Source organism: Eurosta solidaginis, chromosome 5, assembly GCF_040869045.1.
Source record: "Eurosta solidaginis isolate ZX-2024a chromosome 5, ASM4086904v1, whole genome shotgun sequence".
NCBI lineage: Eukaryota > Metazoa > Arthropoda > Insecta > Diptera > Tephritidae > Eurosta > Eurosta solidaginis.
Window position 1 is genome coordinate 267,175,018 of NC_090323.1, and position 18,493 is coordinate 267,193,510.

General features: G+C 34.0%; 1 protein-coding gene across 3 annotated transcripts in view; it reads left to right on the plus strand.

Annotated features, from left to right (window-relative positions):
• The window catches only part of LOC137253432 (proton-coupled amino acid transporter-like protein CG1139), a 78,526-nt gene that overhangs the window by 53,912 nt on the left and 6,121 nt on the right, over positions 1 to 18,493 (plus strand). For 2 of the 3 annotated variants that reach the window (XM_067790342.1, XM_067790341.1), the window contains exon 2: positions 16,119 to 16,394. In XM_067790342.1, the coding sequence (XP_067646443.1) occupies positions 16,207 to 16,394 (188 nt within the window). In that variant the 5' untranslated portion in view covers positions 16,119 to 16,206. Of the gene's footprint in view, positions 1 to 15,147; positions 15,239 to 16,118; positions 16,395 to 18,493 lie in introns of those variants that run through there. The other variant, XM_067790343.1, reaches the window with a different exon arrangement.

The following is an 18,493-nucleotide window of genomic DNA, read 5'->3' on the forward strand; positions in this document are numbered from 1 at the left end:
TGAAGTTTCTCAGTCGAGCTGAATCTAGTAGTACTGAGTCAATTGAATTGCTTGCTTCCACTTGTCAACAACATGTGTCTGTATCTGACAATTCGGAAATTACTCCAGATGCACCGAATATTGATACCGAACGACGGGAATCGGAAAAAGAAATAGATTGCCAATCAAAATCTTATGCTGAAATTTCTATGTTGCCCTTAAGTAGTGCAAGTACCAATCAAGAGAGCACGATTGAAATAAGTTCGCCATCTGCTAGTAGAGCCAGTGATGTAGTGGAGCAATCATTTGCCAGTTTTGATGCGGGATTGTGGATGTTTCCCATGACGGATGCTAAGCGTCATGATATAGTTCAAAGCGGTCCCACACAGCAGTTAAATCATCTTGATGAACATTATCCTCAAGATGATGATCATAAACACTTTTCCAATTTTCATTTCTCAAGAAAACTAAATAATGGTGAAACTCAGCATCGGCGGTGGTTGGTATATTCAAGCTCTAAAAATAAAGTTTTCTGTTTTCCATGCAGACTTTTTAGCAATTCACAAACTCAAATGGTACAGGAAGGGTGTTGTGATTGGAAACACTTGGGTGATGTTTTGCGCAGGCATGAAAATACTAAAGAACATATGTTATATATGTTCCGATGGATAACATTAGAGAAGGGAATAAAGCACGAAAAAACATTAGACCAAGAAAACGAAAGACGAATTCTTGAATCTCAAAAACATTGGTACAACTTGTTTGAGAGATTAATTGATATCATAAACTTCTTATCCTCTCATAATTTGGCATTTAGAGGTCACATAGAATCTCTCAAAACTGACGAAAACACTAAGAATTCTGGTAACTTTATAGACTTATTTAAATTGATAGCTAAATATGATCCTACGTTACAAGAACACTTAAACCGCATTAATAATAAACAACTTACACACCACTATCTAAGCCATGATATTCAAAATGAATTGATTACATTAATGTCAAACACAGTTACCTGTGAAGTGATTGGTAGGATAAAAGAGGCAAAATATTATTCTATTTTACTCGACTGCACTAGAGATTCTAGTAGAGTTGAACACATGTCGGTTATTTTAAGATATTGTAATACATTAACTGGAACCATAGAAGAAAACTTTATCGGATTTCTTGCTGTCACCGAAACGACTGGAGAATATTTGGCTAATGCAATACTGGGAGAGCTAGAAAAAAATGGCTTAGATATTCAAAACTGTCGTGGCCAAGGATACGACAATGCTGCTAATATGGTAGGCATAAATAGTGGAGTTAAAACTCGAATTCTAAATATAAATCCCAGGGCATTTTTCACACCTTGCTGTTGTCATAGCTGGAATCTGTTGTTGGTAGACGCAGCCAATTCTTCGTTGGCAGCAAAAACATTTTTTGGTTTTTTTCAGAAGATTTTTTTGCTTTTTTCAAGTTCCAGCAAACGCTGGAAAATAATCAAAGATAAATTAAAGCTTACGATGAAGCCTTTATCAGACACAAGGTGGGAAAGCAGAATCCAGGCGGTGAAGGCTGTATTATTGCAATTTGATGATGTTGTTGAATGTATAGAATACTTAAAATGCCAAAAGGAACAATCGGAAACACTCAGTGATTGCGATTCCATTTTGAACGAAATGTTCAGTTTGGAATTTATCGTATCATTACATATCTGGTATGAGTTATTAACTCGTGTCAATACCATTAGCAAATTATGGCAATCTGTAAAAGTCCATTTAAGCATTACTCTTGAACATTTGCGTACATTTTGTGACTGGATAAAAGAATATCGACAAACTGGATTCGAAAAATGCTTGTCTGACGCTCGTCATTTTATTGAGAAAAGCAGTTACGATTTGCCCAAAGATTTTAAAAATAAAAGAGTAGCCAAAAAGAAAAGGATGTTTGATTATGAAGGCAGCGACCAACCTATAAAGTCTGCAGAAAGCCGGTATGAAACCCATTTTTTTAATACCATGGTTGATTCTGTGATCAGTAGCATGGAATCGAGATTTATGTCTTTAAGTCAACATTTTGAAGGTTTTGGTTTTCTATATGACTTAAACCAGTTAAAACGAATTCCAAAGGAGCAACTACTGAAAAACTGTCAGGATTTATACATTGTTCTGCAAGTAGGTGAGAGCAGTGACTTCCAGCCTTATGAGTTGTATGAGGAGTTACAAAATATGATTCCAAATTTACCCAACTCTATTAAATACGTGAAACATCTGCTACAATATATTATAGAGAACAATTTGAAAGAAATTTACCCAAATGTTTACATTGTCATTAGGATATTGTTAACAATACCTGTAAGTACTGCTTCCGCTGAAAGGAGCTTTTAAAAATTGAAACTAATTAAAAATTATTTAAGAAATACTATGGGTCAAGAAAGACTCTCGGCTTTGGCAGTTTTATCTATTGAAGCAGATATAGCATCTAAGATAAGTTACAAACCTATCATTGAGGAGTTCAGTAAGACCAAAAGTAGAAAATTTTTGTTTCTTTAATTTTTTCATCATACTAATTTTTTTAAATTTTTTTTTTAATTTTTTTATTGTTTCAAAAAGTTATATGTATGTAAAAATGTATGTTTGTTTCTGAACGAATAAAAACCGTCTCATTTCAAGTGATTTTTTATTTTGAATTCCCTTTTTGTTGCACCATGAAAGGGCCTCGCAAAATGTACCTCGCCCACATAAATTTTTTCTCTTGCGCCGCCACTGGTGACAACATAAGGGAAAATAACCATGTAGGAAATTGAACCGAGGGTAACCCTGGAATGTGTTTGTATGACATGTGTATCAAATGAAAGGTATTAAAGAGTATTTTATGAGGGAGTGGGCCATAGTTCTATAGGTGGACGCCATTTAGGGATATCACCATAAAGGTGGATCAGGGTTGACTCTAGAATTTGTTTGTACGATATGGGTATCAAATGAAAGGTGTTAATGAGCATTTTAAAAGGGAGTGGGCCTTAGTTCTATAGGTGGACGCCTTTTCGAGATATCGCCATAAAGGTGGACCAGGGGTGACTCTAGAATGCGTTTGCACAATATGGGTATCAAACGAAAGGTGTTAATGAGTATTTCAAAAGGGCGTGGGGCTTAGTTCTATAGGTGGACGCCTTTTCGAGATATCGGCATAAAGGTGTACCAGGTGTGACTCTAGAATGCGTTTGTACAATATGAGTATCAAACGAAAGGTGTTAATGAGTATTTTACAAGAGAGTGGGCCTTGGTTCTATATGTGGACGCCTTTTCGAGATATCGCCATAACGGTGGACCAGGGGTGACTCTAGAATATGTTTGTACGATATGGGTATCAAATGAAAGGTATTAATGAGTATTTTAAAATGGCGTGGGCCTTAGTTCTATAGGTGGACGCCTTTTCTAGATATCGCCATAAAGGTGGACCAGGGGTGACTCTAGAATGGGTTTGTACGATATGGGTATCAAATTAAAGGTATTAAAGAGGCTTTTAAAAGGGAGTGGTGGTAGTTGTATATGTGAAGGCGTTTTCCAGATATCAACCAAAATGTGGACCAGGGTGATCCAGAATATCATCTGTCGGGTATCGCTAATTTATTTATATATATAATACCACGAACAGTATTCCTGCCAAGATTTCAAGGGTTTTTTATTTCGCCCTGCAGAACTTTTTCATTTTATTCTACTTAATATGGTAGGTGTCACACCCATTTTACAAAGTTTTTTTCTAAAGTTATATTTTGCGTCAATAAACCAATCCAATTACCATGTTTCATTCCTTTTTTCGTATTTGGTATAGAATTATGGCATTTTTTAATTTTTCGTAATTTTCGAAAAAGTGGGCGTGGTCATAGTCGGATTTCGGCCATTTCGTATACCAATCCAAAGTGAGTTCAGATAAGTACGTAAACTGGGTTTAGTAAAGATATATCGATTTTTGCTCAAATTATCGTGTTGACGGCCGAGCGGAAGGACAGACGGTCGACTGTGTATAAAAACTGGGCGTAGCTTCAACCGATTTCGCCCTTTTTCACAGAAATAAGTTATCGTCCCAGAATCTAAGCCCCCACCAAATTTCACAAGGATTGGTAAATGTTTATTCGACTTATGGCATTAAAAGTATCCTAGACAAATTAAATGAAAAAGGGCGGAGCCGCGCCCATTTTGAAATTTTCATTTATTTTTACATTTTGTTGCACCATATCATTACTCGAGTTGAATGTTGACATAATTTACTTATATACTGTAAAGATATTAAATTTCTTGTTAAAATTTGACTTAAAAAAAAAATTTTTTTTTAAAGTGGGCGTGGTCGTTCTCAGATTTTGCTAGTTTTTATTAAGCATACATATAGTAATAGGAGTAAAGTTCCTGCCAAATTTCATCATGATATCTTCAACTACTGCCAAATTACAGCTTGCAAAACTTTTAAATTACCTTCTTTTAAAAGTGGGCGGTGCCACGCCCATTGTCCAAAATTTTACTAATTTTCTATTCTGCGTCATAAGTTCAACTCACCTACTAAGTTTCATCGCTTTATCCGTCTCTGGTAATGAATTATCGCACTTTTTCCCTTTTTCGAAATTTTCGATATCGAAAAAGTGGGCGTGGTTATAGTCCGATATTGTTAATTTTAAATAGCGATCTGAGATGAGTGCTCAGGAACCTACATACCAAATTTCATCAAGATACCTCAAAATTTACTCAAGTTATCGTGTTAACGGACGGATGGACATGGCTCAAACAAATTTTTTTTCGATCCTGATGATTTTGATATATGGAAGTCTATATCTATCTCGATTCCTTTATACCTGTACAACCAACCGTTATCCAATCAAAGTTAATATACTCTGTGAGCTCTGCTCAACTGAGTATAAAAAGCAGTCAAATTTAATTACAATGAAGTGAGCAGAGCAATCTTTGCCTGTAAGTTTTAACAGGTCTTTCTATATTAGATCGAGTTTAACTTAAAAAATGGAATATACGGAAAATTGTCTACGGTCTAAACCCTATTTCTTCCCTGCGTTTTTTTATTTTATATTATATAACGCCCCGACCCGAAACCTGCAGTTTGCTGTACTTAAATTTTTTGATCTATAAAACTGCATGCTTTGATTAAAAACAAAGTGCTTTTATAAAGCCCGAAAAGTAAACAATTCCTTAAAAACTGCGCGGTCCAAATTGGTCTTAGACTCATAATAATCTAAGCAGTGAAGCTCATAATTCTATGTAGAGCGTTTTTCACATATCCGATTTTTCCGTGTTTTAAGGTCCCAATCAATCAAACCGCTCCAATAAGTAACTAATTTCCCAGTGGGCTTAAAACTTCCAACATAGTTAAGGGGCCGGAATTTTCTTTCTTTAAAATTCCATTAAATTAAAACATATACATATACATATTTGCAATAAATAAATCAATCAGTTAGGTTAGGTTGAACTAACCGCTTTATAAAGACCTCACACAGACTGAATGTGCCCATAGTGGCACCAGAATTGGTTTGACGACGAAACGGAAGGACTCAAATCAGGTGTCTGGACTTCTATTATAAAATAACTGCGTCCTCTTGGCAAATACTAGAAGTTTTCTAGGACCTAGCTTAATTGCTGCCTCGAAGTCTGGCAACTCTGCCGTCCTTAATGGCTGGAGCCTTGACTTGGCGAGCGCAGGACACGAACGTGCTCAACAAACCAAAGAGTTGCAAAAATGTCCAATCAATAATAAATTAAGCTTTTAACTATGTTGAAATGTGTTTATGCATTTTATGTATGAGCAAATACACTCAAAACTAAGTTATTGCATTGTTATATACAAACAAGTAAAGGGGTCTAAGTTCGGGTGTAACCGAACATTATATACTCAGCGTGAGCTTCAATTGTACATTTCATTTCAGATAAATAACTTTTCTACATAACACGTGGCACAGCCCGTTTAAAAGAAAAATGTCTCCCCATTTCCTCTTACAGTAATACTTGATAAGTGAAATATCATTGATTCAAACCTAGTCTACGATCCTTCTAAATTTGTTTTATATCTAAGTTGCCGTGGTCTTTAACCGATCCCGTCCATTTTTACTAGAAATATTTTCTGCTATAAGGAAAATATTTGTACACAATTTCATTACGATATGTTAATTTTTCTTCGAGTTATGGCTCCCGAAACATAGAAAATTGCTTAGTCATAAAAGAGGCGGTGCCACGCCCATTTTTTAAAATTTGAAGTTTTTCCTATTTATTGTTATAAATCCACTTGGGAAATGAAAATCCAATGATACAAGGTCTTTTTCTCTACGATATAACTTATTTTATTCGTCCACGACCCTTTTAAAAATCTTTTATATAAAAGTTGGCGTGGTCCTTAACCGATTTCGTTAATTTTTCTTCAAAGCATTCCTTATAGTAAAGGCAATCTCTCTGCCGAATTTTGTTATGATAGGTTTAACTATTTTTGATTTATGATTAATGATATTTGTAAAATTGATTTTATCACAAGTGGGCGGTTCCACGCCCATTTTAAAAAATGTTTTGAAATTTTTGTCAAGAGTCTCAGTATCAGTCCACACGTCAAATTTCAACATTCTAGGTGTATTATTTACGAAATAATCAGGTTTTTGTGTTTTCCAAAATGTTATATATATAAAAGTGGGCGTGGTTATCATCCGATTTCGCTCATTTTCAATACCAATCTATTCTGGGTCCAGATAAGCTCGTGTACCAAATTTGATGAAGATATTTCAATATTTACTGAAGTTATCGTGTTAACGGACAGACGGACGGACGGACATGGCTCAATCAAATTTCTTTTCGATGCTGATGATTTTGATATAGGGAAGTCTATATCTACCTCGATTCCTTTATACCTGTACAACCAAACGTTATCCAATCAAAGTTAATATACTCTGTGTGCAAAGCACGCTGAGTATAAAAACTCATTCAATCCGCTCATTTTAACCTCTTTCCATTCATAGATTATGAGTTGTTTCATCTAAATGTTGATTTGTCGCCTTTGTCCGCTGGTTTGTTTTGATCATTTTCAATTAATTCAAATAGATTAAATAGTCGGCAAGTTAACAAAATATCCAGAACTATTTAGCGAATTTGTGTGGTTTTCCCAATAACCTACGAGAGGGCATGAATGCATAAATTACACAGTGCTACAAAAAAAAATATCTTAAGAACTTTTGTAGCGACCTAGTGTCCGTTGTAGGTCTTGATGAGTAGATCAAGATGCCGTGTTTCAAAATTTTCTAACACCCCGAAATTTTCAAGTTATTGTTGAAAAACTGTTTTTCTTGTACCTCGCGCATCCAAAAATTCGTTACTCCGTCATTTTTCCATCAATTTTTGAGTGCTTAACAGTTTTGAAAAGCTGAAAAATAGGGCCTTAAAAATATATATATTTGTCTACACTTTTTATAGCAAATTTTTAAGAATTTTTAAAAGTTATCTAAACGTTTCTCGTTTTTTTTTTAATTTTTCAAAGTTTTACGGCTTTTTAATGTATTATTTCTGTAATGAATTATTTTTTTTCTTAAATAGGTTGAGAAAACATTCTATTTTGAGTAAACAAAGTACGGGTTGATCACATTCGGTTGAGAATTGTTGAAATGACAACACTTTTTGTAAACAAGAAAATTTTGCTCTCATCGTAGAATCGATATCGCGCCATGTCAGGATTGAATGTATGATTTCAGTATATCGCTGCCATTGTATTGAACATTCTTATCGTTTCTTTTATTCCACCCATTATTTTTTTGTTATAACAAAATTTCCATTTTTGACTTTAGTTATTTAAACAATTTCGATATTTTTTATTTATCTACATATATCATCTCTCGAGTAATTTTATTTCGCTCCTATGTTGGAGAGAAAAAATAAAGAAATAAGTAGTTGCAAATATATTTACATAAAATTTTGTTTTATATTATGTACTTAATACAAAAAAAAAAACTTCGAATTTCGATAGCTGTTAAAAATGTTTGCTAGATCTTCTACGTTTATAAGCCACATCGTCAGTATCGCGTTTTAGAGACCAGCAATAATTTGCCAGCATTCTGATCTGACTTTTTCCGACAAAGCGTTTTTCGATCTCTAATAGGTCCTGATGGAACCGTTCTCCCTGTTCGTCACTGAATTGTCCCTAATTTTCAGGGAAGAAATCAAAATGTGAATGCAGAAAATGGACTTTCTGTCGTTGATTTCTAGGCCGTCAGAGTTTTCTTCATCATCAGCTTCTAATGAATTTTGCAGTTCGGAAATTGCATCACGAATAGTCGATATTTCTCCCTTGATTGGATGAGATACAGTTAACACATTAGCATATTGTATACGGCCACAGGTTTTGTAGTGATGACCAACAGTATTTGTTTTGCAGAAGTAGCAATCTTCTGGCTTATGGAAAAGTTGACGATGCCATATCATTGGAGTTGAGAATGGTAAATGTTGTTTGTTGCATTTCCCAGTTTTCCATTTTTTGAGTGCGCTGCAGAACTTCACACAAGCATACTCTGGTTCATACCAAACATTTTCACTATACACGCGATTAAAGATAGATGTGAAATCTTCTGTGAGAGCTGCATTTCGATGTTTCGTATCAACGAATAACCCGCAGACGTAACAAAACTTATTACGCTTATCACACATTTTTAAAAAAGTACCTTGTAGCAACACGTTCAACCACTGACTGATTTGATTCTACCACAATGACAGTATCCTAACTTTCGTCTTGTCATTTATCTTACAGAGGCAAATGTCTCGGAGAGCAATTAAATAACTGTGTATCTCATTTCCACAAACAAGAAAAACCGTTGTCAAAACCTTGGTCATATCAATAAAAGTAAATAATTTTGTTTATCTTTGTTTCATAATTAAATCATAAAAAAAGGTTAAACGGAGCATAGAGAATGCTCAAAACAACGGCGACGATATACTGAAATCATACATTCAATCCTGACATGGCGCGATATCGATTCTACGATGAGAGCAGAATTTTCTTGTTCACAAAAAGTGTTATCATTCAACAATTCTCAACCGAATTTGATCAACCAGTACTTTTTTTACTCGAAATAGAATGTTCTCTCAACCCCTTTAAGAAAAAAACTAATTCATTAAAGAAGTGATACATTAAAAAGCCGTCAAACTTTGAAAAATTAAAAAAAACGAGAAAATTTTAGATAACTTTTAAAAAATCCCAAAAATTTGCTATAAAAAGTGTAGACAAATATATATATTTTTAAAGCCCTATCTTTCAGCTTTCCAAAACTGTTAAGCAATCAAAAATTGATGGAAAAATAACGGAGTAACGAATTTTTGAATGCGCGAGGTACAAGAAAAACAGTTTTTCAACAATAACTTGAAAATTTCGGGGTGTTAGAAAATTTTGAAACACGGCATCTTGTTCTACTCATCGAGACCTACAACGGACACTAGATCACTATTAAAGTTCAAAATCAGTGTAGCACAGTGTTATCTGTGGTGTTTCAAATGATTCACACTAAGTGACGAGGGAAAAAGAGGCATAGCTCCGTACAATTGTTTTTTTAATTGCTTATAATAAAACAAAGAGCCTGAATTTTTAGGAAGAAATTGAAAACTTGGTTAAGAAATCGCGGTAATTTAAACTTATTTGTACAATTTTTTGTTGTTTCAAACAAAAAGGAAATTGGGTTAGTCAAAGAAATCCAAATATATGTAAGCTTCGCTGTTTGTGATAATTAGGTAATGATAAAAATACTTCCCTGTGAAAAAAGTGACCAACTTTAGATATCTTTACCCATATCAACCTTTAAGAGCCTACAACTTTTGCCGCTATATCTACTTCAATATATTTTTTCATATAAAACTACTTTGAAAGCAGTGTTTGCATTTGCATTACGGAAAATATGGCTCTGCTATTGCTGATGTGTCTGAACATGAATAGAGAATAAGCAGAGCAGTACCATAAAAAAGTGATAGCATTCCTTACGATCTGCGGATCAAATAGCAGAATAAAAGCTTCAATCGAAATGCTATTTGTAAGCAGAACTTTGTATTTTCTAATAGGGAATCTCATCCAATTTGACGTTGAACTTTAGCCTCGAATAACTACAAAACGAGACAAGTTGGTAAAAAAACTCTTCGGATCTCTTTTGTAGACCGCTCAATTTTTTAAAAGAATATGCATTAGACTGGGTTGATTTATTAACCGATATCGCGCCATCGAAACTGTTATCGCCAACGTTTTTACAACAGTTTTTTGAAAAAGAAAATATTTTTTGGGTTGTGGGTAGTGTTTTGGTCGAAAAATTTACCTTTTCGCCATTTTTTTTCGCAGGCTCAAAAATTATTTTTTTGGGTACGCGTAGTGGAACTATTTTTTCCTGAGCCCAACTCCTATCGAAAAATCGATGGCGCGATATCGGTTACTTTCTTCCATACAAATCGACCCAGGTTAATATGCATAGCTAGTTACTTTGATGCTAAGGGTTAGAGCTCTGAAACACATTTTATAAAAATTTTAAAATTCCCAATACGATTTGTATGGAAAAAAGTGGCGGTGAGGCACTTCTTTACATTAAAATTAAGAACTGAAATTTTTACAGGCTATCTTTTAAGATGTCCTGAACAATATTTTCACTACACCAAAATGAAAACCAACAACTTTTTGCACACCCTAATGATTATAGAACACAAAGTCAACTTCAATGGTCACCAAAATTGTATTTTTCATATTTGAAAATATTACACAATTTTCAAAATTTGTTGGCTTGTCAAACGATCTTTGAATTATACTCAAAATATTTATATATCGCTCATTTACTTCAATAGTGTCATAACTTAAAAAACATGACTTTTGAGTTAATAACATGTAAACCTACCCAATATCATGATCTTTGTGAGCAATTAAAAGCTTACCACGTGCTATAAAAATAAAAATATGCCTTTATATGCGCAACATATGGCAGTTAAAGTCTTTGAATGGCTCTCCTGGCAAATTGTGTTTTTTGAGTTATGACACTATTGAAGTAAATGAGCGATATACAGCTTTAAATAAACTTTTTTTTGGTATATTCCAAACATTTTTTTGTTTTGACTAGCTACTCATCTGAAAGCAATAATTTGTTTATTATATTACTTCGAGCAGCCAAGCGCAATAAAAATATTAAAAATAAATAAAGCCATAATCTTTATATTCAAAGATGCATTCAAGCAAAAACTCAATTGGCTGCTAAAATTTTTAAATATTTGCATTCCATATGTAACACTGAAGACCTTTCATTCATATCCACTTAACTAATCGGTATTTCACTAATGTCTATAGTTTTATTAGTTTTCTTACATCCGCCAAAAACAATTAAATCTTTAGTGACAAAAGCAGTGGAAAATTTTCAAAAACGAGAATTCCTTTTAAAATCGAACGTCAAGCAGGCAGTTGACGCCAAGTTTCATACATGTGTGTGCATGTCATTGTTGCATTCCAAATTTGTACAAATAAGCAAACCATTTTTTTATTTTCGTAAGTCAACACAAGAGTCACGAAAAATTTTAGTTTTATAGTTTGGCGATGATGGACTATTTTTGTAATTCAAACACGTTTCACATTTGTTCCACTCACTGCAATGCATTGCAACAATGTTTTTATGCATTTGTTAATATGAACTAATAAGTATTTATGTATGTTTTCATGTAGAAGAGCTTTGTAGACGTTCAAGAATTTCTGGCAGTCAGCATTGTTTCAAAATCACTTTTCACAAAACAGAAGACAAGAGGATGTGTTATGGCTTGAAACTTTCTGCACGACTTCCATACATAAATAACATAATTAACATATGTAGTTGCATACAGCAGCGAGCAGAAAAATAGCAGCTGCAATTTTTTTTAAGTTTTCCAATTAAAGTCATATTTCTTTTTCATTTTTGAAGAAAAAACATCTATAAATTTTGAAAATTTCGTACTTTTTATTTGGAGTTTTCGAAATATTCGAGCATAGGTACTCAATGAAATTCAAAGAACTTCAAATAAAAAGTTCGAAATTTTCGTAAAAGTCTATCGAATATTTGGAATTTTTTCGAAAATGTATTCGAGATTGGTTTTCACAGTTTCAGTTACCAATTTAAGGGAACGTTTTCTTTTAATTATCGAAAATAAAATGAAGAATTTAATTGACGAAATTTAAAAAAAAAATTCCATTGCTATTTTCATGTTTGTTGCTGTAATTGTTTATATAATGTCCACATGCTCAACATTAAGTACACATATATGTACATACGTAGACGAAGAATGTAAAGCATTCAATTGACTTTACATGCTTGTATGTTTGAGCCAAATTATTGAACTTGACATTGCATTGTTGTTGTACAAATGTATTTTTGTACGTAAAGCACATAAGTAAAATCTGACTGGCAAACCAATGCTTATACAATGCGAATAATCTATTTTTATCATAACTGTAATGTAATTTTAGATATTAATATAATCTTACATACCTGCACACATACTTATACATATTTTAATTGCTACATCGAAATCTAAATCTGTATGTGTTTGTTTTTGTATTAATTCGCACAAGTTTTGATCAGTATTTCCTGTCTGCGTTAGAGCATCAACGTCATCTCAAAATAAATTCTTGTCTAGCGGAGCGGAGCATTAGATTTTAAGTTCTTTTTTGTATAAATGTGTGCATATATACATACATTAGACTGTTTAAGAGAAATATAATTATAATATAAATAAAAATACTAAATATAATTTCTTTTTATGGCTTATTTATATACATATGTACATATGTATGTATGTTTGAAATATGAGCCAAATCTTACCACAAATACGAAATTTCTAAATATTTTGATACATGCGCCATTATCAGAATTTTCCTACTTTTCATTGAGTTTCCCAGGGCAGTAAAATTCAGTAGCAAATTGGCAACGATTTTCTAATATCTTAATACCTACGCTTCCTACCGGCCTTTCCGTCTAAAAATGCATTATGCAGGTGCTCTGAAATATGTTCGAATAGATCACAAGGAAATATTTACCACACCGTTCTCCAATATATTTTCTCTGTTTTAAAAATGCCTAAATATATTGATTCGTGTGCTACCTAGCGGACTTTTTCCCTATATATTAATCTCTCTTTGAGCTCGGAGTTTGAAGTCCATTGCTCAAATGAATCACACGAGTTTCGAAATATCTCTATCCATGCCACACCTAGTGCTTTCTACTCTCTTTATATAATTTTCGTTTGATGTTTTTTCGCCAATTTCCATACGAAATCGGGGACTTACAATCCATATTTTAATAACTTCCCGGTGAGCTAGACTTTTAAAACTTGGAGCAGAAATCATAAGCTGGTGACAATTTAATGGGAGATAGTTCAGTAAAAAAAATTTTAAGTACTTTCTTTTTATGAATGGACCAAAAAAAAAACGAAAAATTTCTCTTTAAACGAAGACCTAATATTGTTGATCCTTGATTTTTGGCATAACCACTGTAAAAATTTGTAGGAGAAACAAAAACATGAAGGTGGCGTGCAATAAATAGGTTTTTCGATGTAATCTTTACCCAAGACCGGCAATGTCCGCTCCACCGTTATATTTTTGAATATCAAGAATCAACAAAATTATGTCTTAGTTTAAAGAGACAGTATTCGATTCTTTTGGTCCTTTTATATAAAGGAAGTATGTATGTACTTAAAATTTTTTTATTTTCTTTTTATTTCCTTTTTAATTGCAATGCCACTTTTTTCTTAGCCTTAAGTCTCTAGATCAACAAAAAGGTATTTAAAATCAACTTTAACTTCCCATATTCTGCAAAGAAAAAAGGACGACAAAATGCTAGATGCTACAAAATATTTCGAATCGGTTTTGAACTCTTTCTGTAACAATTTTTTTTACTGAAGGCGTTTCCCTGTGCAATTTTTATAAAAAATCGAAGAATGTGATGCGAAAAATACTAGTATTAAAGGTTTTTTCCGAAATTCTACCCAAATGACGTAAAGCTGAACCCGATAATAGTTCGGATTAAACCGAAAATACCAGGAGATAATTCCGTAGTTATCTCGAAAAGCATGCCGAAATGATGTGGAGGCAGTCCCGAACTAATGCCGAAAACAGAACCTTGAAGATCATGAGATCGTCCCGAAATTATGCCGAATTTAATACTGGAACTGCTCCGAAATTGTTTCGAATGTTGTGCCGGAATAGTCCGGAGGCAGTTCCGAAATAACCGCAAAACTGACCGAAACAACTCGAAAATTATTTAAAAAAAAACTGTTCTACGAGTTAATCCACAGTACGCTCGAAAGAATTCTTATCCAGTATGGTCCCAAAATCATTTCAAACACAATTCCTAAACGGTGTCGAAATATTGTCAAAATTGCCTCAAAAATATTCTGTTAATGATTCGGAAATAGACGCGCAATGATTCCACAACTTTCCAAAATCATTCCGTATTATATTAAATTATAAGAAATAGTTCGGAAATAGTCTCCAAATATTCCGATATGATCCCTAAAACTATGTCCAAGTGGGCCAGTAATGAACCCTAGGTAGTCTCGAAATAATCCTAAAAGTGGACTACCTGCGTGATCTTCAACCTCATATATCTTGAATACACGCCATTCTACTTTATCCAATAAACAGGCATCAGAGCTCTCGATCCGTTTGTATAGCGCTCCTACTCTTTTTGGTGGAGTATCCAAAGAAGCATATTCAGGATGAAGAATCTGGTCTAAGCTGATTTTGACCATTCTAGAGTTATCAGTAAATGAGCCAATACACATCAATTTTCAAAAGACTTTAGCGAATTTTATTTTTACTATAAATCAATGTTTAAATAATAGGGAAACTCATGTGAGAAAAAATCGTTTCATTTGCGAGTTTCACTGGTGTAGAAGCAATTTCAAAATTGAGTGAGTTGAAGTGGAGGTAACGGACTAATTTTCACAAGTTTTGTTGAGCTTTTTAATCAGTACGATACGAGTAAGTATGGAATGATTTCCTCGATCGTCTTAAATGAGTACAGTAGGGGAATTCACTAATAACGATGCGATTTGTCGAGATTTTAATTAAAGATTTCGTCGCTTGCCTTATCGATTGTACTAGCTTAGTTTTAACGACCCAACGAAATAAATAACATTTAAATTTCGTTTTAATATTAGAAAACCTAAAAAATGCGAAAAGCGCAAAAGGAATGCCAAAAATAAAGAAATTCCGTACACTAACTGCTTTTAAATGTCATTATTGTGCAAGGTTTTACCTATTTTAACAAAAGGTAAGTAAATGTGGTATTAATTTCTTTTTTTTTTCTCTGTTGATATCGCAGTTATTCTTGTACCCCTTAGTTGACCATCAACGTGAGAAATAATATTATGAGCCAAGCCTGGGGTTATTCTGTACAGCTTTCGAAACTCCGTTGCATTCAAGTGTAATGGGTTATATAATTCTCTAAGAAGGTGTCTGTCCGCTGGCGATGGACTTAGTAATTCTTCGTTTTGTGATAAAACGTACGCCAAGTACTCAAATGCCATTTAATTTATAAATAAAGCAGCTTTTGGAGTTTGGAAGTATTTAATTAAAGTTCCAATTTTCTTTTTTAACTAAAATTTGCCAGAAATCTTAATTTCGTGATTTTTAACGCAGCCCATTTACTTGCCGTTTATTTAACAACACAGCTGATCGTCGATAAAAAAATATCAATACAAAATGGTTACTGAATAACGAAATCGTTATAATTATCGATTCGCAAATAAAGCGATGGCAAATGTGGTTAAAAAAGTAGTGAATTCCACTACATGTATCGAGTACAAGGTGGTAGAGAAACAACACTACGCACGCTATGAATACAATTACTACGATGTGCACAATACGAATGGGTTCTAATCGAACTTCAGTCACTGATTGGCTAGTGGACCTTTTGCTTTATTTTTCTATACTGTGCACACACCCACTGATATAATTGCAAATGTTACTCATGCACACCGTAGGACCTTCCGTGCACATATGATTTTATTTAATAAATATACATATATGAACACATATACATATGTATTCATATAAAATTAAGCTCCAGAGCCCATGGTATATTTGCATCCCTATAATTTTTTTTAACATTGTCGTCTTGAACATCTTTTCTTTAATTTATTTACTTTTAGCTAATATACTAATCTGAGCTGGCCGCAGACAAAGTATACATCAAAACATATTTCATAGATCGTGATCGTACATTGAACCAGAGATCTTATGATGAGCAAAAATGGTCACAGCAATGCGACATTCATTGGCGACAATGTTGTCAGCGACAAACCAAGCAGCAAATACTCTTTGGAGTTAGTAGAGAAGGGTGGCAAGACGAAGGGTGGTGTGGTTGCGAAAGATGCTGGTTATGATTATAATCCCTATGAAAATCGTGTTGTGGAACATCCAACAACGTGAGTATAACTTCCTATTTGACCAGACATTTTTTTAATTTTATATTTAATTCATGAGTATGTTGTATATTAGGTAGCTTTGTAATACCTTTCATTATGTAGAAAAAAAGTGGGCAAAGCACATCTTAGAATGCTAAAACCCTTTTTTTGTTTACCTAATTACCGGTTGGGAAACTCACTTTGTAATCACAGCTACAATAGTAAGCCCTACGTTGGGTACCTTCTTTACTTTATATATAAATTTTGGCCTGAATGCTATATGTTCAACTTCGGAAGTATTTTCGGAAACCGACTTACATACAATATTCTAGCCATTATAGATGGTATATCCCCCTCTTTTGGGAAATGGATGTTTTGAGAACGTTGCCTTCTATAATTTGCCTTTAGGTACCAATTTTCAATGGCTTAGCTTATAAAAACGTTTTGAAATAAAGGTTAGCATGAACATACTTGGTCATATCCTGACTTGCAATGTCATCAGTTATGCCAGTGGAAAAAGAACAGTTTAACAAAATGAATGTTACATGCTACATTTATCATAACCACCTCCGATCCAAACTTGTACTAAAAGCACTTGAGTCTATATGTATATAAGTTTATCAATCAATGACAACGGTCATCTCAGAACACTTACAACTTGGATTGTTAAGAGCGCGTTCTAGGATTCTTCAGTGTGTGTTAAGGCCGAGGCACAATGAAATTTTTCATATAGATGCGTTTAACACAAGCTTATGCATACTAGTAACATCGCCCCAATCAACCAAGATGTTGCGTTTATAAATATGAAGGAAGTTCAGACTTGGTAGCCAACGAGTGGGAAAAATAATTTCACTTGCAAAGCACCCTTAGCCAAAACAAATGTCAAATTCTTCTTCTTATGCTTTGCTTGCAACAAAATTTGGGAGTCGGCTACTTTTCCATGCAGATGGCGCCAGTGTCGCTCAATCTACCTTTCTCCATAAAAATACGTGCAATCTACTCATAATGCATGACATTGCGTAAAACGCATCTACATATATGAAAAACTGCTTATGTGACGGGGCTTTTAATTACAACTTCGCAGAAAATCACAATGTTAGGATTGTCAGTTGGAACGCTGTACAGGCACTGATTGATAACTTTTATCACCTCTTAATACTATAGTTCTGAGGTGGTTTTGAGGCCAGTCCAAGTTAAGAGTTAATCATGGCTATCAAGTGGTTTACAGGATTTGCCAAACTGCGAGTATTTTTGCTTGAAATACAATACGACGGAAGTTTAAATAACACAGAAATCTCTATAGAGTCTGTGTATGCTGTTATCAACTGCGATAATGAATCTGCTTCAATCATTCTTATTTCGAAGAATGGTTGTTAAACTGCAGTTTTCGGATATAAATATATATTTCGGAGGTGCTTGCGCACAGCAGAAGAATACTGATATTCCCTTACTGAGTATCTTTCAAAGCAACTAGATTCCGTGCAGTGCCCTAGTAACTGGCCGATCCGTAACATGTTAAATTTGGTATCTAAAGCCGTCTTGTGGCAGGTACGACAAGCTTCGGATGTGTCAATGCACGTACTGCGCTAAGCCTTTTCAGTTGACTACGCTTTCCAGTTTACTATGTAGTCGATGGTTTGTCAGAGATACTTGGATTTAGCCTAAAGCCATATTCCTGTGCCCAACTAGTTAGGTTTTCAACGTTCTTTCCATGTTTTCATTCATCAAAAAAGAGAAGGATCTACAGTTCACAAGTGTTTTCATAACTAAAGATGTGTGAGCTATTGGCCTGAAACCCTTGGCCAGTTCGTGTCCCCTTCTTTATGACTTTGGTAGAAAATCCGCCCATGTTTCTCTTTATGTGGCCGGAGTATGGCTGTGATGATAGCAGCAGTAAATATTTCTCTTAGTTTCTTAACCAAAAATTTCTGGGTCTTCTGCATCATAATGGAGGGAGTACTATCTATCACCGATGAGAATTAGCTGCTATTGCCTGGTAGTTTTCTCTCCGGCAATTATCTTGTCAATTAGCTTGCAATTTTCCATTCTTTCCTGAAGTCGTCCGCGTAGTTAGCATCCATAAGGATGCCAAATCATTGGTATGATTCCATGCAAGAATC